Source organism: Coturnix japonica, chromosome 29, assembly GCF_054131305.1.
Source record: "Coturnix japonica strain WE chromosome 29, WE-NBRP24, whole genome shotgun sequence".
Taxonomy (NCBI): domain Eukaryota; kingdom Metazoa; phylum Chordata; class Aves; order Galliformes; family Phasianidae; genus Coturnix; species Coturnix japonica.
In genome coordinates, this window is record NC_140691.1 from 8,214,851 (window position 1) to 8,235,226 (window position 20,376).

General features: G+C 47.8%; 1 protein-coding gene across 3 annotated transcripts; it reads left to right on the plus strand.

Moving 5' to 3' along the window:
- The first annotated feature begins 14,520 nt into the window (after positions 1–14,520).
- On the plus strand, positions 14,521–19,468 carry LOC146755960 (coiled-coil domain-containing protein 87-like). 3 transcript variants are annotated; one of them, XM_085525118.1, is made up of 2 exons: positions 14,521–15,039; positions 18,754–19,468. In XM_085525118.1, exons 1-2 carry the CDS (start codon positions 14,991–14,993, stop codon positions 19,047–19,049), a joined length of 345 nt encoding a protein of 114 aa, XP_085381244.1. In that variant the 5' UTR covers positions 14,521–14,990; the 3' UTR covers positions 19,050–19,468. The 3 variants fall into 3 exon arrangements, 1 of the variants encoding a protein (XP_085381244.1); XR_014937831.1 differs by lacking the exon at positions 14,521–15,039 and adding an exon at positions 17,659–17,868; XR_014937832.1 differs by lacking the exon at positions 14,521–15,039 and adding an exon at positions 17,959–18,250.
- Positions 19,469–20,376: the final 908 nt, after the last annotated feature.

Sequence of the window (20,376 nt, forward strand, 5' to 3'; positions counted from 1 at the left end):
AAGCAGCAGTGAAAGGGAAAAGCAGCATGAAAGGGAAAAGCAGCAGTGAAAGGGAAAAGCAGCAGTCAAAGGGAAAAGCAACAGTGAAAGGGAAAAGCAGCAGTGAAAGGGAAAAGCAGAGTGAACGGGAAAAGCAAGACTAAAAGGGAAAAACAGCAGTGAAAGGGAAAAGCAGCAGTGAATGGGAAAATCAGCAGTGAAATGGAAGAGCAGCAGTGAAATGGAAGAGCTGCAGTGAAATGGAAGAGCTGCAGTGAATGGGAAAAGCAGCAGTGAACGGGAAAAGCAGGACTAAAAGGGAAAAGAAAGACTAAAAGGGAAAAGCACGAGTGAAAGGGAAAAGCAAGAATAAAAGGGAAAAGCAGCAGAGAAAGGGAAAAGCAGGACTAAAAGGGAAAAGCAGCAGTGAAAGGGAAAAGGAGCAGAGAAAGGGAAAAGCAGCAGAGAAAGGGAAGTGCAGCAGTGAAAGGGAAGAGCAGCAGTGAAAGGGAAGAGCAGCAGTGAAAGGGAAAAGCAGCAGGGGAAGGGAAAAGCAGCAGGGGAAGGGAAAAGCAGCAGTGAAAGGGAAAAGCAAGAATAAAAAGGAAAATCAGCAGTGAAAGGGAAAAGCAGAAGTGAAAGGGAAAAGCAGTAGTGAAAGGGAAAAGTAGAATGAAAGGGAAAAGCAGCAGTGAAAGGGACAAGCAAGACTAAAAGGGAAAAGCAGCAGTTAAAGGGAAAAGCAGCAGTGAAAGGGAAAATCAGCAGTGAAGGGGAAAATCAGCAGTGAAAGGGAAAAGCAGCAGTGAAAGGGAAGAGCAACAGTGAAAGGGAAAAGCAGCAGTGAAAGGGAAAAGCAGAGTGAACGGGAAAAGCAAGACTTAAAAGGGAAATACTGCAGTGAAAGGGAAAAGCAGCAGTGAATGGGAAAATCAGCAGTGAAAGGGAAGAGCAGCAGTGAAAGGGAAGAGCTGCAGTGAAAGGGAAGAGCTGCAGTGAAAGGGAAGAGCAGCAGTGAATGGGAAAAGCAGCAGTGAAAGGGAAAAGCGGGACTAAAAGGGAAAAGAAAGACTAAAAGGGAAAAGCACGAGTGAACGGGAAAAGCACGAGTGAAAGGGAAAAGCAAGAATAAAAGGGAAAAGCAGCAGAGAAAGGGAAAAGCAGGACTAAAAGGGAAAAGCAGCAGTGAAAGGGAAAAGCAGCAGAGAAAGGGAAGTGCAGCAGTGAAAGGGAAGAGCAGCAGTGAAAGGGAAAAGCAGCAGTAAAAGGGAAAAGCAAGACTGAAAGGGAAAAGCAAGACTAAAAGGGAAAAGCAAGACTAAAAGGGAAAATCAGCAGTGAAAGGAAAATCAGCAGTGAATGGGAAAAGCAGCAGAGAATGGGAAAAGCAAGATTAAAAGGGAAAAGCAGAAGTGAAAGGGAAAAGCAGCAGTGAATGGGAAAATCAGCAGTGAAAGGGAAAAGCAAGACTAAAAGGGAAAAGCAAGACTAAAAGGGAAAAGCAGCAGTGAAAAGGTAAAGCAGCTGTGAAAGGAAAAAGCAGCAGTGAAAGGGAAATGCAGCACTAAAAGGAAAAAGCAGCAGTGAAAGGGAAGAGCAGCAATGAAAGGGAAAAGCAGCAGTGAAAGGGAAGAGCAGCAGTGAAAGGGAAGAGCAGCAGTGAAAGGGAAGAGCAGCAGTGAAAGGGAAGAGCAGCAGTGAAAGGGAAGACGAGCAGTGAAAGGGAAGAGCAGCAGTGAATGGGAAAATCAGCAGTGAAAGAGAAAAGCAGGACTAAAAAGGAAAAGCACGAGTGAAAGGGAAAAGCAAGACTAAAAGGGAAAAGCACGAGTGAAAGGGAAAATCAAGACTAAAAGGGAAAATAGCAGAGAAAGGGAAAAGCAGGACTAAAAGGGAAAAGCAACAGTGAAAGGGAAAAGCAGCAGTGAAAGGGAAAAGCAGCAGTGAATGGGAAAAGCAGCAGAGAAAGGAAAAAGCAGCAGAGAAAGGAAAAAGCAGCAGTGAAAAAGAAGAGCAGCAGTGAAAGGGAAGAGCAGCAGTGAAAGAGAAAAGCAGCAGTGAAAAAGAAAAGCAAGACTGAAAGAGAAAAGCAAGACTAAAAGTGAAAAGCAAGACTGAAAAAGAAAAGCAAGACTATAAGGGAAAATCAGCAGTGAAAGGGAAAAGCAGCAGTGAAAGGGAAGAGCAGCAGTGAAAGGGAGGAGCAGCAGGGGAAGAGAAAAGCAGCAGTGAAAGGGAAAAGCAGCAGTGAAAGGAAAAAGCAAGACTAAAAGGGAAAAGCAGCAGTGAAAGGGAAAAGCAAGAATAAAAAGGAAAGCAGCAGTGAAAGGGAAAAGCAGCAGTGAAAGGGAAGAGCAGCAGTGAAAGGGAAGAGCAGCAGTGAATGGGAAAATCAGCAGTGAAAAGGGAAAAGCAGCAGTGAAAGGGAAAAGCAGCAGTGAAAGGGAAGAGCAGCAGTGAAAAGGAAAAGCAGCAGTGAAAGTGAAAAGCAGCAGTGAAAGGGAAGAGCCACAGTTAAAGGGAAGAGCCGCAGTGAAAGGGAAAAGCAGTACTTAATAAGAAAAGCAGCAGTGAAAGGGAAAAGCCGCAGTGAAAGGGAAAAGCAGTACTTAATAAGAAAAGCAGCAGTGAAAGGGAAAATCAGCAGTGAAAGGGAAAAGGAGAAGTGAAAGGGAAAAGGAGAAGTGAAAGGGAAAAGCAGCAGTGAAAGGGAAGAGCAGCAGTGAAAGGGAAAAGCAGCAGTGAAATGGAAGAGCAGCAGTGAAAGGGAAAAGCAGCAGTGAAATGGAAGAGCAGCAGTGAAAGGGAAAAGCAGCAGTGAAAGGGAAAATCAGCAGTGAAAGGGAAAAGCAGCAGTGAACGGGAAAAGCAGCAGTGAAAGGGAAAAGCAGAACAGAAAGGGAAAAGCAAGACTGAAAGGAAAAAGCAGCAGTGAAAGGGAAAAGCAAGACTAAAAGGGAAAAGCAAGACTAAAAGGGAAAAGCAAGACTAAAAGGGAAAATAAGCAGTGAAAAGGAAATGCGAGACTAAAAGGGAAAAGCAAGACTAAAAGGGAAAAGCAGCAGTGAAAGGGAAATGCAAGACTAAAAGTGAAAAGCAAGACTAAAAGGGAAAAGCAGCATGGAATGGGAAAAGCAGCAGTGAAAGGGAAAAGCAGCAGTGAAAGGGAAAAGCAGCAGTGAATGGGAAAAGCAGCAGAGAAAGGAAAAAGCAGCAGAGAAAGGAAAAAGCAGCAGTGAAAAAGAAGAGCAGCAGTGAAAGGGAAGAGCAGCAGTGAAAGAGAAAAGCAGCAGTGAAAAAGAAAAGCAAGACTGAAAGAGAAAAGCAAGACTAAAAGTGAAAAGCAAGACTGAAAAAGAAAAGCAAGACTATAAGGGAAAATCAGCAGTGAAAGGGAAAAGCAGCAGTGAAAGGGAAGAGCAGCAGTGAAAGGGAGGAGCAGCAGGGGAAGAGAAAAGCAGCAGTGAAAGGGAAAAGCAGCAGTGAAAGGAAAAAGCAAGACTAAAAGGGAAAAGCAGCAGTGAAAGGGAAAAGCAAGAATAAAAAGGAAAGCAGCAGTGAAAGGGAAAAGCAGCAGTGAAAGGGAAGAGCAGCAGTGAAAGGGAAGAGCAGCAGTGAATGGGAAAATCAGCAGTGAAAAGGGAAAAGCAGCAGTGAAAGGGAAAAGCAGCAGTGAAAGGGAAGAGCAGCAGTGAAAAGGAAAAGCAGCAGTGAAAGTGAAAAGCAGCAGTGAAAGGGAAGAGCCACAGTTAAAGGGAAGAGCAGCAGTGAAAGGGAAAAGCAGCAGTGAAATGGAAGAGCAGCAGTGAAAGGGAAAAGCAGCAGTGAAATGGAAGAGCAGCAGTGAAAGGGAAAAGCAGCAGTGAAAGGGAAAATCAGCAGTGAAAGGGAAAAGCAGCAGTGAACGGGAAAAGCAGCAGTGAAAGGGAAAAGCAGAACAGAAAGGGAAAAGCAAGACTGAAAGGAAAAAGCAGCAGTGAAAGGGAAAAGCAAGACTAAAAGGGAAAAGCAAGACTAAAAGGGAAAAGCAAGACTAAAAGGGAAAATAAGCAGTGAAAAGGAAATGCGAGACTAAAAGGGAAAAGCAAGACTAAAAGGGAAAAGCAGCAGTGAAAGGGAAATGCAAGACTAAAAGTGAAAAGCAAGACTAAAAGGGAAAAGCAGCATGGAATGGGAAAAGCAGCAGTGAAAGGGAAAAGCAGCATTGAAAGGGAAAAGCAGCAGTGAAAGGGAAAATCAGCAGTGAAAGGGAAAAGCAGCAGTGAAAGGGAAAAGCAGCAGTGAACGGGAAAAGCAAGAATAAAAGGGAAAAGCAGCAATGAATGGGAAAAGCAAGACTAATAGGGAAAAGCAGCATGAAAGGGAAAAGCGGCAGTGAAAGGGATAAGCGGCAGTGACATGGAAAAGGAACAAGAAAATGCAGCCCTGAAAGGGAGAAGCAGAACTGATAAAGAAAAGGAGCCCTGAAAGGGAAAAGGAGCCCTGAAAAAGAAAATAAGCAAAGGAAAGCAGCCCTGAAAGGGATAAGCAGCCCTGAGAATGAAAATAAGCAATGAAATGCAGCCCTGAAAGGGAAAAGGAGCCCCGAAAGGGAAAGGAACAGCATAAAGTAACACTGATAGGGAAAAGGAGTACATAAAGGGCAAAGGCAGCACTGAAAGAGAAAAGAAGCCCTGAAAGGGAAAAACATCAAAGCAAGGGAAAAGAAGCACTGAAATGTAAAAGGAACAAGCACAGGTAGCAGGCAGGTAGGCACAGCAAAGCAGCAAGCAAAGCCCAATCTCTCAGAGGGGGCCTGCTAACAGGAAGCCCAGCTATTGCCCTCCCAAAGAAACTCCACCATTTTGACATCCAAAACAGAAACTACGGTTTCGGTTCTCATGACTCTTCCCTGCGCTCCGAAATAAATGGTTTCGTGACATCCTCTACCACACTGCAACTGCTCAGAATAATCAAAATTATATCATTCATGACATAAGAAACTCACTTTTGCCTGGTGGCAACGACAGTCCATTCCCATCCTGTCCCTCCATTTAATGAACATTGCATTTGGCCTTCTAACAGCCTCCTGGATGAATCCACCAAAAGCAAGGAAGCACCCTGCCCTTACTCTGAAGAGAGAAAGAAAGCAAGGTTCATGGAAACAGGCACACAAGGCTCGCAACAAGACACGGTGCTCCAGATCATGCCAGAGATAGGACTACCACAGTGCCAGAACATGATTTACCACTAAAGGAAACATCTGGGAGCACATTCACAACTTCAGCACAAGCTGTAATGGCTCAGCATATTTAGCTTTCTTATCGTTCAGCTGGAGAACGAGATACTCCGAAGTATCAGTCAGCAAGCACTCGGATGAGCCTGACCTCTGGTTTTAACGATGACAGACATCATTACTGCCACCTCTGACACCTTACCAGGAGATGCTTCCATTTATTAGCCTGGTCTTGATTCCTTCCATCAGCAGCTGCTCCTAAACTGACCTCCATTCATACAGTGATACCACTGACTTCTAGCACGAGCTGACCTGCAAGACAGAGAAGAGAAAGCAGGATGGCAACAAATACTGACATAGCACAATCTAATATTCTTGAACAGCCGCAAAAGAGACAAAACAGGAGAGAAACGCATCCGCAGCAACACCCCAGTTCATAAAGAAATGCAACTCCAGCCTGGCCTCAGCAGCCCTTATATATTTCTTACACATTTGATTAAGCCAACTGCAATTTGAACCAGGAGAATTCACAGTCTCTTGCAAATGTCACCGTAAAGCAGAATAGGACACAGCAAAAAAAAAAAAAAAAAAAAAAAGAAAAAGAAAAAAAAAAAAGAAATATAAAGAAAAAAAGCAAGCCAAAAACCAGGGAATCAAAGTTTAAAAAACCACAGAAAACAAATAGAAAAAAAACACATACTATCTGTAACAACAGAAAGACTAGCACAGTGTGAATATACTACAAAGGTAAGGAAAGAATGGCTCACCCACCACTGAGGATGGAAGTGCACAGAACAAACTCCACAGAGGAGAAACCATCAAAAAAAATTCCACCCAGGGGCAGTCAGCCTTCAAAAATGAGCTGTAAGAGAGGTGCAGCCAGGCTCCATCCCTTCCAGTCACTCAGCTGCATTGCCCTCACCTGCACTAACCAGGGCTGACCAGGTCCCTTCCCTAGGTGATAATCAGTGGCTCAGACTGTGATTCAACAGTTCTCATACAGCGTATATAAAGAAAAATAGCAAAACATAGATGAAAAACACAACAACAAATAAACCATGAAGGATTTTAGGAAATAACACAGAATTAAAAAAAATAATAATAATAAAAGCAAAGAAAAAATGATAAATCAAACAAAAGAAAAAAACTAAGACAAGGAAAAACAGAAAAAAACTTATAAAAAAACCAAAAAACAAAAAACAAAAAACAAAAAACAAAAAAAACACGACATAGAAAACACCAAATAGGAAAGAAAACCATAGAACTGCAAAGGAAAAAAAATAACACAGCAAAGCAAAGCACAGATGATAAAAAACAACAAGGAAAACACACCTCCCTGACATGACATCTTGCCTCCTGAGCAGGTCACAGTGTCCCTCACTCAGATGTAGAGCAGGAAGGAAGCTGAGACCCCATGTGTTCCTTGCTGCGCACTCCCATCTAAAAGGTCCATATGCTCTGAAGAGTGAGCAAAGCCTCAAAATGGTGGTAAGGTAACACTTTGCTATAGAAAGGGAAAGGGGAACTTCACAGAAACCAAGACAAAGGGTAACTGTACATTTAAAAGTGCAGGGAAAGGGGGAATTGCAGACACTTAGTCAAAATAAAGCCAGAGAAGAGGGCAATAAAGATAAGAAGAAACTGTCCGGAGACCTCTGACAAGAAGGATTAGATCCCCCCCCGGGCAAGATGATGCCGACATGGGAGAACAATAACAGCAGATAACACCAAGAAGAAAACAGAAGAAGACTTTCACCCCAAAACATCGGCAAGGGTCACGGGGAATGGGGTCAGGGGGAATGAGGGAATGGGGTCGCGGGGAACGGGGCCATAGGGAATGTAATGAATATGTAATCAAACTGAGGAGGAGACTATTGTTTATGTATTAGCTTAACCTATATCTGTAACACACTTTTCTCTTTACGGTGTGCAAGTTTGGAGGAGCTATCCCCCTTGCACCCGGCGCTGCGCAACGCTGGAATAAACATACCTGCTTTATAACCCATCTCTGGATTATAGAGTTTGATTCCGCGAGTCAATTTGGCACCCCAGATGGGACCCTCTCTGTTCGGCTGCAGGACCAGCTGAGAAGGGGGACGCCTTTGGCGCGCCCCGAGATTTCTCGGAAGGACTCCCCTCCCTCATCTGATCACTGCAGGAGCAGACAAGAACCATCTATCGGCGGACCAGGTATGTGAAATGGGGGAGCCGTAAGTCGTGAGGAGACGTCCTACGCAGGGCACAGTGGAGTCGGCGTGCTCCCCCCCAGGGATGTGAGCTCACGGGTTAGGTTAGGTTGCCGGCTGGGTTAGGACTCCCTAGGGAATGCTTACAAAGGGGCCAGTAAGTCGTACGCATGGTAAAAGATCTATTGCTCACATTCAGGTGATTGCTAATTGGGCAGAGCTTGTCTGCTCTCTGGTACAGGGTGATTTGGGTAATCCTGGGATAATTGGTATCATACAGCGCTGTCTATATAGGTGACCTAAGTCAACAACTAGCACCGGTGTTCTTAACATCTTTGGTTAAGCTTAACAAATGATATATTGTAATTGTGTTTGAATTGTCGTGTGAGTGTGGTGTGAGTGAGACGCAGCACAGCTGCGGGGCGAGTGTGGAGTCCTGACCCGCGGTTCCGTCCTCCCGCGAGGGAAACGGCCGGGGACGGACGAAGCGAAAGTTGTCTCCAATACTTGTTTGTCTTTGTTTTAATACATGTTTATTTTGTATTATTAATTACTGGTTGTTGTAAAGTATGTGGTCATAAGTCATAACAATGCTGTTGTGTCAGAAGTGGTTTTACTTATAAAAGAATACGGTGGTTTATATTAAGTTACGATGGGAAAATCACAGAGCAAAGAGGTCCCTGCGCGCTCACCCCTGACGTGTATACTGGCACATTGGCGAGATATCGCTGGGGAACCAGGAGGAACCCTGAGCTGAAAAAAAATTCTGATTAAATATTGTAATCAGTGGTGGTTGATGTATAAGCTAGAGGACAGGGACAATGAACATATAGAGGGATGTCTGTGTGGTATGAGTATCAAGCCATTTATGTGATACTGTGTTCTGCCTGCGAAGAGGTGTAAGGGAGGTGGGTCAGTCAGTGATGGCTCTGTGGCGAGAGGTGTATAACTGAACGATATGGATTGCTAAGGGAAAGTTATAAGGTAGTAAGAGTGTTTATGGAAACTGAAGAACTGTGTTGTTTGATTTGTGGGTTTTGAAGGGAATGGGACAAACTGTTTTGCTGGTATAAGAAAGTGTAGTTGTTAATGTCATACGGAAGTATCGTTGAGGGTACGTGGAAGTGTAAATGAGGGTACAAATAGTGGAATAGTGTACAGAGGAAAAAGGGTTAAAGAGAAAGTGAGTTTATCTGTGCTGGCATGAGAACAACCCCCCCGCACCGTTCCCCTGCAATCAGAACTCTCAGAGTGGGAGAGGGAGCCAGGGTCAGAGACTGCTGCAGTAAACAGCAAAGGGGAAGGTGGAGAGGACAGGGCACTGGAAGTGAGAATAGCCTTCATGTGCAGAGATGTGGGAAATCTGAAATCTGGGCAGCACTGGATGGCTCTGGAGAGGAGGTGAAATGTAATGATTAGAGTTTGGAAAGCGAAAAAGTTTGGGAAGGACGCAGGTTGAGGAAGGCAAAGATAAAAACAGGGATGTCAGGTCTGAAGAGAGGAGTACAATAAGAAGAAAACAAACAAACAACAACAACAACAGAAAACAAAACAAACACCTGATTGAGAATCAGAGATGTTCAGGAAATTGAGAATAATAACAGCTGTTACTGTTGTGGTGCTAGAGTAGGGCCATAGGACCCAGGGATCCCCCACGAGGAAAGGGGATGGAGGCTTGAAGAGCCCAGGGAGGGCTCTGCTCCGCTGGAATGAAAGCAGTGTACAAACTGCAGTGGGACACTGGTAGAGAAATCTGACCAAGCTGAGTGAGAAGGAATTGTCTCTGATTGCAGAGCTGAACAATGAGAACTTGGGAAGTTTACCCTAGCAGATACACCGATGAAACTGCAGCTAAAGAAGCAGGATAAAGTAGTTCATTTTCTGATGGATATGGGAGCTTCTTACTACCCATAGATGGTTTTGTAACATTAGTAGGTGCTACTGCCCAACAAGAAAAGGCTTACTTTTGGAATTAATTAAATATAAGCTAAGAAAACAAGTAGGAATACAGGAATTCTTGTACCTGTCAGGTTACCCTGGCAAGAAATTTAATAAAACTGGAGCTAAGGGTCAAACAATATTGGCTGATTAAGAATTGTAAGTCTGACTATTAACACAAACTGGGAAAAACAATGTTATACCCCCAGGAGCCACAGCAATCTCAAATAAGACACACTTAGGGGTGTGGGCATCAGGGCCAAAAATTAAGTTAAAAGCAAGAGCTCACCCACTCAGGGTAAAGTGATGCCCTTTGAGGATATGTGACTGTAGAAGGATAAAAGAAATAATAGATAATTTTTTGAGTTTGAATTACTAATTGAATGGGAATCCAAGTACAAAACTCCAGTTTTGCCAATTTGCTAAATTTTTGATAGTTTGGTAGAAGACATGAGGACAAGTAATGGAACTGTTGAATGGATACACTCAGTAATGGAAAATCCATGCACTTTATCAACCAAGTTAAGGAATGACTAGGTGGAGTTTACCTTCTGGATTTGAGGGATGTCTCTTCTGCCTGGTTTGGCTAAAGGAAGCCTAAGGTTATTTGCCTTTGAATAGGAAAGCCCTAATAAAGGGAGAAGAGACTCAGTTAACCTGGACAGTGTTACCCAGGGTTGTGAGAACAGCTTAATGATTTTTGAGAACCGGTCAACTTGTGAGCCTGAGACCTGGGATCCTCCATCCTAGGGTGGAACTTTACCGGAGCATGTGGATGCCACAGCGACAAAAGGACTGTGTAGAATAGACTGAGAGTTTGCTGAGTTTCTTGGTTTACAGAAAGCACAAATAACTCAGAAATTACAGCTGGACTTTGAACCTTAAGGACTACCAAGAAAGAAGCCATCTGCTAAGCCAATGAGCTGCAAACTGCCAAGGAACTCCATACGTTCCCAGGAATGACAGGAGGGTGCTGACCATGGATACACAGCTACGGACTGATGGTAAACCTCAAACAGCTTGAAGTGAGTAAGGGATGGCCAGGGTGCCTGAGGGCAGTGGCTGCACTAGTGCTCAATATTCAAGAAGCCCATAAATCTACACTGGGCCAAAGGATACCAGTTTTAATATCTCATACAGTGTTTACTGTATTGGAGGCAAAAGGGGGGACATTAGTTCATTGGCTCTCACCCCAAAGATTCCTGAAATACCAGGCCATCCTGGTAGAGCAGGGTGATGTAGAAATAATTGTGACTAATATTGTCAACCCAGTATCTTTCCTTAGCGGAACACCCGGAGAACCAGTATTACATGACTGCTTTAAATCAACTGAAGCTGCACATTCCAGCCAGTCAGTCGAACCTGAAGGACGAACCCTTAGAAGATGCAGAAGACACCTGGTTTACCAGAAGCTGCAGTTTTATGAGACAAGGAGACTGTAAGGCAGGACATGCAGTAACTGCTACTGACCAGGTAACCGAAGCACAACCACCAGCTGTGGGGACTTCCCCTCAGAAGACTGAAATAACTGCCTTGACAAGAGCTTTAATCATATGGACAGATGCTAAATATGTGCCACACGCTCATAGTACCATCTGAAAAGAGCAAGGATTGCTCACACACAAGGAAAACAGCCTGATTTAAATCTACCAATGGTTATTATATGTTGTAAAAGACATCAGAAATGTAACACTGTACAGGAAACAGAAAATAAGATGATAGATCAGGTGGCAGAACAGGCAGTTGAAGAGGGCTTCAATTCCAGACGGTAAACTTAAAATCTCTGAAGCCAAGTCAAAACCTGTAAAATATTCTAAAGAGAACAGGAGTCCAATTAATAATTTAGAAAGGAAGAGAGCAAGCTGACAGATGTGTGCATGCCCAAATGGACACATTATTATGCCCTTTAGTATTTTATGGAAATTGGTTATAAGGGAAGATAAGAGAATATATTGAGCAAACCAACACTACAAAGTACAGTCCCAGTACCAGGAATAGGGCACAAGTGGGCCTCATGGGAGAGGGCCTTCCAGGGCAACAACAGCAAATTGAGTTCACAGAACTCCCAAGAAAAGGGGGGTACCATTGTATGAAAATTTCTGTAACCTTAGAAACAATTGAGGATGCTGCTGCAGATGCTTGATGGACAATCCAAAAGGAGATATCCTGTTTATCCAAAGATGCATTGCAACATGGAGTAGGCAGGGATAACACCGATTGGGGAATAGTTTTCTCTGGATCATGGGATAAACTTACTAGTTGCCAAATTTAGGATGACTAAAACAGCTTTTCTAAGCCTGCATCACCTTGCTACTCTTGGTGTGTTTTACTTGTGTTGTTATAAGATGTCTTTTGTGTCTGTACCAAGGTACTGGAAGGGAATACGAGGTTTGGAAGAGACATGAGCTGAGACAAAAGGTAGAGAGCGGAATCTATTTTGAGACCCATTAAGAATCTAGCAGGTAAAAGCCTGCTAGATTAAAGAAAAGGGGGGAATTGAAGAGTGAGCAAAGCCTCAAAATGGTGGTAAGGTAACACTTTGCTATAGAAAGGGAAAGGGGAACTTCACAGAAACCAAGACAAAGGGTAACTGTACATTTAAAAGTGCAGGGAAAGGGGGAATTGCAGACACTTAGTCAAAATAAAGCCAGAGAAGAGGGCAATAAAGATAAGAAGAAACTGTCCGGAGACCTCTGACAAGAAGGATTAGATCCCCCGCCGGGCAAGATGATGCCGACATGGGAGAACAATAACAGCAGATAACACCAAGAAGAAAACAGAAGAAGAATTTCACCCCAAAACATCGGCAAGGGTCACGGGGAATGGGGTCAGGGGGAATGAGGGAATGGGGTCGCGGGGAACAGGGCCATAGGGAATGTAATGAATATGTAATCAAACTGAGGAGGAGACTATTGTTTATGTATTAGCTTAACCTATATCTGTAACACACTTTTCTCTTTACGGTGTGCAAGTTTGGAGGAGCTATCCCCCTTGCACCCGGCGCTGCGCAACGCTGGAATAAACATACCTGCTTTATAACCCATCTCTGGATTATAGAGTTTGATTCCGCGAGTCAGCTCCTTGGGAAGCACAATGCCACCTGGGGAAAAGAGAAAGCAGGAACAGGACATGCAGGCGGCTTTCACCCAGCAGAAGGCCAGATTCTTCCGTCTGTTATCTGCTCCCCTTTTTAGTCCTAACAGGGCCCTGAGGATACAGAAATAGCAGTGCTTAGCAGAAGGACTCGGAGAAGGACCGGTAGAAACTGTCAGGAGGACAACTGGCATCGCATGGACACAAACAGGCTGTTGGTGCAAGGAAGGAAACAGCACCTGAGCATTTCACCAGACAGGTTCCCTCCTCTCTGTCTTCCTGCAAAGATACAAGGATAAAAACCTCATTTCCTCTGAGCAACAATTGGAAACAAGACCAGAAAATTATTAATTCAAAGGCACTTTTAGGAGATGTATAACAGAGTCCTTCCCAGTTACACGAGCTTACGCTGTGGCCTTTGGAGAAACAAGCTGCCTCTGTGGTCCTGAGGGTTCCTTTTTGTCATCTGTTGGGCACAGCAAGAGAGCTTTTCTTGTACAAATCTATGCCCTGTGTACCTTTCTCCATCCCAAAACCTAGAGTTGTGGTGCAGACACTGGATGCTGACCAGAGCAGTAAAAGAACAGAAGAGGGGAAAAGCAGATACAGGTAAGACACCTAAAAGAAAGGAAAAGAGCAGAAGAGAAGGAAGGATACGGTTAAGAACAAAGGACAGAAGATGGAAAGTGCTATAGAGGATTGGACTGGACATGAGCAGATCAGAGCTACACCAAGGTGTGGCTTCTCCCTGTGTCCCTGTCCACCACTGGCAACATCCCCCAATGACAGGGATGATGCTGCTCCAGCAGCTGATGGGGTTGTGGTCTGGGGTTACGTTCTATGCAGAGCCTCCACAACCTGCTACAGACCCCCAGTTCCCTGCCACTTCTTTTTTTTCCAGGTGTCTGCACACAAGGAACAGGTGTTCCCCATGCCCTGCATGCTGGTAATTAGTGTGGGCAATTACTGTGTGGGAATTGGGGGAGGGAAATTCAGGGGTGGGATAGTGAGGAGGAATTGGAGGGGGCTGGGAAATTGTTTGGGTGGGATTGTAGAGATCAGATATGACTGTTAGGATGGGGGATATTTGGTTGGAAATATTGTCATTTCTATTACTCATTGCTTTGTATAAGTTATCAAATGCTTTATGTTCCCTCTGCTACATCTCTGCTTGCAGTCATTTGTGCAGTGACAAAGGTCCTCAGCTCTACATGCCCACCTCCAAGGTAGGATGGAGCACCACAGATGGCAGTGTTCCACAGCTGCCACCAGCAGCCCCAGCTCGTCCCTCCACACCTGAGGTGTGAGTGGCTGTGAGAGGAATGTCTCTGTGGAAGTGCAGCTCATTCCTCCCCTCTGATGGGGGCAGAAGGCATCTGCATTTCCCTCATGGCTCTTATTTCCTGTGTTACTGTGGGAAATGAGCTGAGCCACTGTGCCTCCCTACTATGGCAAGCTCTGCAGCTCTGCCACTGTCTTTATACTCAGCTGCTCCTGTGTGTAATGCTCCACACTTGGACCCTGCAGAGCCCAAAGGCCTCCTTGGCTGCTGTTACTCACCTGGACATTGAGGGTGCTGTGTCTCCAGTCTGTACCTGCTTCCAGGTGGCACTTGCAAGACACTGCGAGTCCACCTGGTTGGAACTGCAGTCAACAAACACAAATGTGAAAGAAATAAGAAAGGATTCTTTCATTTCACAGGCTTTCATCTCCATTGAAAGATGTTCTGCTGTGCAGCACAGCTGGGAGCATTTCATATGTGCAAAAAAGGGGGATAGGCCCTGGCTGTGCCCGGCCCCCTTCCGGCCCAGGCCCCAAAGCAGCCCCGACTGTGCTGGGTTCCCCTCTCACCTGGGCCCTGCAGTGGCCTCAGCTGTGCCTGGTCCCCCTCTGCTCTGGGCCCTGAGCTGGCCCCAGCTGTGCCTGGTCCTCCTCCATCCTGGGCCCCAAGGCCCTGCCTCTGCCTGCTCCCCCTCTGCTCTGGGCCCTGAGCTGGCCCTAACTGTGCCAGGCCCCCCTCTGGAACAGGCCGTGCCTCAAGCCCCGCCCCCTGTGGGCAGCAGTGCTAGTGCCTGTTGGTTTTGCTCTCTTCCCTCTTCTTTCCCTGTTCTCTTCACAAATGCTTTCAGATCCCCCAGGATGACGTGCACTGACACTGCTGCCTTCTTCCTGCACAAACTTTCTGATAAGCTCAGCTTTTTCTACAGAGCAGCGTGCCTTTGGAAGTGCTTGGAGGATGTAAACTAACAGCGAGAGAACACTGAGCTCTTCTGGGTCTTTCTAGACATGGCAAAGGGACAGGAGAGTGTGCTCAGCCTCGAGTGGTTGCTTGTATGCAGAAATCACAGTTGTCAACATCTGTGCTGTTTTGCTGTAGGCAGTAGTGTGTGACAAGAAGCCTACAATTATCAATTTAGTGAACGTAATTAATTGTAACAGTTCCCCTTTCTTCTTCCCTTGACACTTGGGTTATGGAGTTCTCCTATGCTATGTGCCGGTGTAATACCTCTGAGCCACAGCACTGTTGCGTTTAGCAAAGCTCATGGCAACAGGCTTTGGCCAACTTCAGAGCTACGTAGATGATGAGAAGATATCCGATGATAGGAGAGAAAATGAACAAGCTCCAAGGTAAGTGTTGTTTTTTCCTTCTAGTCAGCACGCCATCGCTAAATCTTCCATGCTGTGACTTTTATCATGACAGTGATGATCCCTTAACCTCACACCTTTAGCACAGCACTTTCTGTGGAGATTCCCACCAGTGACAAAGTATTAGTGCCGCTTTTCTGCCTGTTTCTTTTTTGTCTGTATTTTCCAGAATGTGGGTATTTCTTTCATTGCCCACAAACACTGCCCAGTGCAGGAGGAGGCAGGGACAAGAGTCAGGAGCAAGGGCAGAATAGTTTCTCAGTTAGTGAATGGAATGCCAGTGTTTTCTGCATATGGACTTTCCATAGTGCTTCTTACAAGGCCTAACAGTGGGATGAAATGTGCCCTGAAGCAGGTGTGCTTGCAGGAAGGCAAAAGAGAATTGCAAATAACGCTAAGGGGGGCCAGTAAGATGATCAGAGGGCTGGAGTACCTTTCCTGTGAGGACAGGTTGAGGGAACTGGGCTTGTTGTGCTTGGAGAAGAGAAGGTTCCAGGGAAACCTCGCTGTGGCCTTCTAGTATTTGAAAGGAGCATATAAACAGGCAGGGGAATGGCTGTTTACAAGGGTGGATAGTGATAGGACAAGGGGGAATGGTTTTAAAGTTATATGGGGACGTTTAGGTTGGATATTAGGTTGATGTTTTTCACACAGAGGGTGGTGACACACTGGAACAGGTTGCCCATTGAGGTTGTGGATGCTCCATCCCTGGAGGCATTCCAGGCCAGGCTGGATGTGGCTCTGGGCAGCCTGGTCTGCTGGTTGGAGACCCTGCACAATGTGGTCCTTTTCAACCCAGGCTATTCTATGAGTCTATGGCTGTTTTTAACACCAAAATGCAACTTGGCTTGTAATTGTTTCTAAAATGATCTGGTTCGTCCTGTTTGGAATGTGATATTTCTACAGCAGAAGGATGCAGAAGTGAAAAGGCTCAAAACGCTACTGAAGGAAATTGCCAAATGTCAGGACAACCTCGAGGAAGCAAATGAATCCATAAGAAAACCATCGAGATGAATTATTTCCTATGGCCAGACCACGGGGGGGCAACGAGGCGGCCGCCACCCACCCCCCATCTCCGTCCCCTTCATCCAACATGAAGGGGGTGATGACGGCGGGGGGCCGAGCCCCTTCTCACACCAACTGGCTTTCGGGTCCCACTCCCAGCGTTTCCCACATGGCGTCGAACATGCGGCGTCGCCTGGAGGCATCCCAAGGTGGGGGGAGGGTCGCAATTGAGCCGCTACGGGTAAAGGAAGGGGGGGCAAAGAGGAGTCGGAGACACCCCCCATCGCCCGGGGCCTTAGGAGCTGAATAGGGCATTGACCGGGAGGAGTGGGGGGTGGGGGGGAAACCGGGAGGGGCGCAGGGTGAGCCTTAATTCTGCTCCCCCCGACTCCAACCGCACCGATCAGCCCTGAGCCCCCCCCCCCATCTGCAGCAGCACCGGCAGGATGTGGAGGCGATGAGGGGGGGTCGCGTTGTCGGGCTCCAAACGGAGGCAAAGCCGTAACCCCCCTCCGGGGCTCCCCATCGTGCCAAAGCCCACCCGTAACCCCCCCAGGCTCCGGGCAGCCAAACGCCGCAGGTAGCGGCTGCACGCTTTGGGCCGGGGCGGGCCGGGCGCCCGAGCCAATACTCTCAGGTATCCCCGCAGCCCCCCTTCGTTTTGGGTGGTGGGGGGGGGCGCCCACGGGGGTACACGAGCAGCAGCAGCAGCAGCTCCACCTGTAGGGGGGGGACACACAGCCCTCCGTGGAGACACAGCTGACACGTCCCCACCCCTCTGAGGACACCACCCCCCCCCCCTTCCCGGGATCGCCTTCCTCCGGCTCTGTAGGCCGTAGGAACCAAAGCAAGGGCGGAACACCAGTGAAGCGGATCGCGTTTCCCAGGGGACTCATTTCTGCAGAGCACGCGTTCCCTCCGGGGGAGCGGGTTACGGCACGGACCCATTGGGGATAATGGGGGGAAGGGGGAGTGGAGACCGGAGAGGCCTGACCTGGTTGCGTGGGGCGGAGGGGGGGGAACGGCAGAGGGAGCGGAAGAGGTTTGTGGGCTGAGGGCCGCCAACAGCCGCCCCCAAGGCTCCAGCATGGTTTAAGGGGGTATTTTGGAGCTAAGGGGTGGATTTGAGATCCATAGGGTGGGTTTAAGGGGGTATTTGGGGGCTGAGGGGTGGATTTGGGGTCCATAGGGTGGGTTTGGGGGGTATCTGGGGGTTATGGGGTGGCCTTTGGGGGTTTTAAGGTGGGTTTGGGGGGTGTTTGGGGGCTGTGGGGTGGGATTAGGGTGCAGTGGGGTGGGTTTGGGGTCTATATTGTAGGTTTAAGGGAGTATTTGGGGGCTGAGGGGTGGATTTTGGGGCCATAGGGTGGGTTTGGGGGGTATCTGGGGGTTATGGGGTGGACTTTGGGGGTTTTAAGGTGGGCTTGGGGGGGTGTTTGGGGGCTGTGGGGTGGGATTAGGGTGCAGTGGGGTGGGTTTGGGGTCTATAGGGTGGGTTGGGGGAGGTATTTGGAGTCAGTGGGGGCACTCTAAGACCCCAGTTTAATGGGGGGGGCGGGGGGGTCTCTTTGGAACCAAATTGGGTTGAAGGGGAAGGGGCGTGGGGGGCAATCTTTATGCCTACGGCGCCCCCTAGTGGTCACCCACAGCCACGACAGGGGAACTTTGTGTCCTTCCGTGCAGGGGGGCAGAGCTTAGGGGCGGGCCCATATGAGTGTATATGGCCCAGCCCCCTCCCATCATCAGCGCTTCCTGCCCCGGGGCTGCGCCGCACCCAACGCTGCGTTCCGGGTTTCTATATAAAGGGTGTGTGTGTGTGTGTTATTAATGAGTATATATTGAAGGGGGGGGGGGGTGGGCTTTATTTTGGGGAGTTGGTAAGGGAGGAGAGGGCAGTGAGCGGCGTGACGCAGTGCAACAGCAATCCTTGCTGCTCTCTCCTTGTTTGCTCACAGGCATGTTTTCATGCTGCATGAAGGCTTTCTAAAGCTGTTAGCAGGGTCACTTGGGATAGGAGGAGGGGAAACAGTTTCAGGCAGAAAGAGGGAAGATTGGCTTTGGATGGGAGGAAGAAGGATTTGGCTGGAGGGTGGTGAGGCACTGGGATGTCTTGCCCAGAGAGGTGGTGGGTGCCCAGACAGGCTTTCAAGGCCAGGCTGGACCAGGCTCAGAGCAACCTCATCTGGAGGTAGGTGTCCCTGTTCCCCGCAGGGCGGTGGGACCGGGTGCCCTTTTGGGGTTCCTTCCTGCTCCAATTGTTCCATGATTCTCTCATACAAAGGCTGCCACGGCATCCCAGACGGCAACTCGCTCTGGAGATTAAAATAAAAGCAGGTCACACTCTGCATCTGCTGCTTCCTGGCACCCCTCCCACTGCTGGGCAGGATGGAGGTGGCAGATGGAAAGTGCCATTTCCATCCCAAGACTGGCTGCAGCACCGCTCCCTTGGTGGCTGTGGGCACGTGTACCTTCAGTGTCACTGCATGTCTGTCCAGAGGCAGTTCCCACCCTGGGGCCGTTCTTGCTCATCCTGGGTTGCTCCTTGTTGGTGCCAGCCATGCTGGAGCTCATCCTTCAGATGTGTCTGCTCTGTACCAGATGCTCCTTCAGGATGCAGGACCCTCATCTGTGCTCTGCCTTCAACCCCCCTCCTGGGTGGCTGTGACTCCAACCCCAATGGCTTCTTTATAGGTCAACGTGGGATCCCAGACTCCAACCCCAATGGCTTCCAAGGCCAACATGGGCTCCCATCATGGCCTGGTGAGACACGGCAACAGCTGAATGCAGAGCTCACGAGGTACGAAGGGGAACTGAAGGCTGTGATGAAGAAGCTGAAGGAGGAATATGGCGACGTCGTGACCTTAAAGGGCCGAAGCTATGAGGAAAAGATGAGGAGGAACCGGGGGGAGATGCTCTACAGGCTGCAGCAGGGCAGGAGAGCTGCTGCCATGGGGGGCATCAAGCAGCCAAAGGTGGGAAGGTGCTGAGGTGGAGTTTGGAAGCCCCACGGCTTAATTTGGGGTCTGGTTTTGGGTTCATTTTGCATCATTTTGGGCCTGTTTATTTAGGGTTTGGATTTTGGGTTCATTTTTAGGCCCACAATGTGTCAGTTCTGTGCGTTGAGGCTGAAGGGGGAAGTGGGGGGTTGGGGATGGGATGGAGGGGTTAATTGGTTCCTATAAATGGAAGGGAAGGATTTGGGGCCATCAATGAAGGGGTTCGTTGGTTCCTATAAATGGAAGGGATGGATTTGGGGTGGTGGATGAAGGTTCATTGGTGATGGGTTTGGGGTCATGGGTGGAGGTACATTGGAGATGGATTTGGGGCTGTGGATAAAGGGGTTCATTGGTTCCTCTAAATGGAGGGATGAATTTGGGGCTGTGAATAAAGGTTCATTGGAGATGGATCTGGGGCCATGGATGTATCAGAGTATCACAGTCTCATGCGGGTTGGAAGGGACCTTAGAGATCATCGAGTCCAACCCCCAGGATTTGAGCCTCCTGTGTAGCAGAGCGGCACTTCTACCACTTGCGACACAGGGGAGATTTGAACCCGGGCCTCTGGTGTTGCAAAGTGGCGTCCTTAACCACTGTGCCACCGGAGGCACACAATGTAGCTTCATAGGTTCCTAGAAATGGAAGGGGGGGATTTGGGGCCGTGGATGGAGGGGTTGATTGGTGATGGATTTGGGGATGGGGGCAGGGGAAGGGATTCATGATGTGGCTGCAGCTTTCTATAATGCATCATTTGGAGCCTTTTGAATGCTCTCTACTACCTGATCAACAACACCACCAGGCAGTACAGCTTTGTGGCATCTCCTTTAAAAAAAGGGGCTTTGGAAGCTGATCTATGACCAGTCCTATAAGCTGTGGCCATGGTGAAGCCAACGAAATCAAGACAGGAATGTGACACGCCAATGAGTTCTGTTCCCTTTATTGCAGCACTGGGTGCGTGGGGATCACTGCAGCGACTACCCATTGATAGGCATAGCCTATACATGGTCATTAATCCCAATGACATGGGCAGAGATTCCAAGCATTAATGAACATCTCTGGTGGTGGTGGGATGAAGGCTAATAGCCATTCTCACTATAAATGCCCAACTCTCTAAGGGGGGGTGCCCAAACTGGTTCCTGTTGATGCTACATCCAGCTGAGGCATCTGTTCTGCCATCTTATCTTCAACACCAGCACATCTGCAATCTTATTTTCAACAGCAGCACATCTGTCCAATCTTCCCTTGAAAGCAAACTCTGCGGCCCACTCCCAGTTCTGTTCCTGAGCTGACATTTACTCCAGCGCCTTTGTCCTTCAGG

Bases quoted from the DNA above. Each gene is read 5' to 3' on its own strand.
- LOC146755960 (XM_085525118.1), top strand. From the start codon at position 14,991: ATGATGAGAAGATATCCGATGATAGGAGAGAAAATGAACAAGCTCCAA. The intron at 15,040-18,753 runs GTAAGTGTTGTT...GCTTCTTTATAG, and splicing joins GAAAATGAACAAGCTCCAAG to GTCAACGTGGGATCCCAGAC.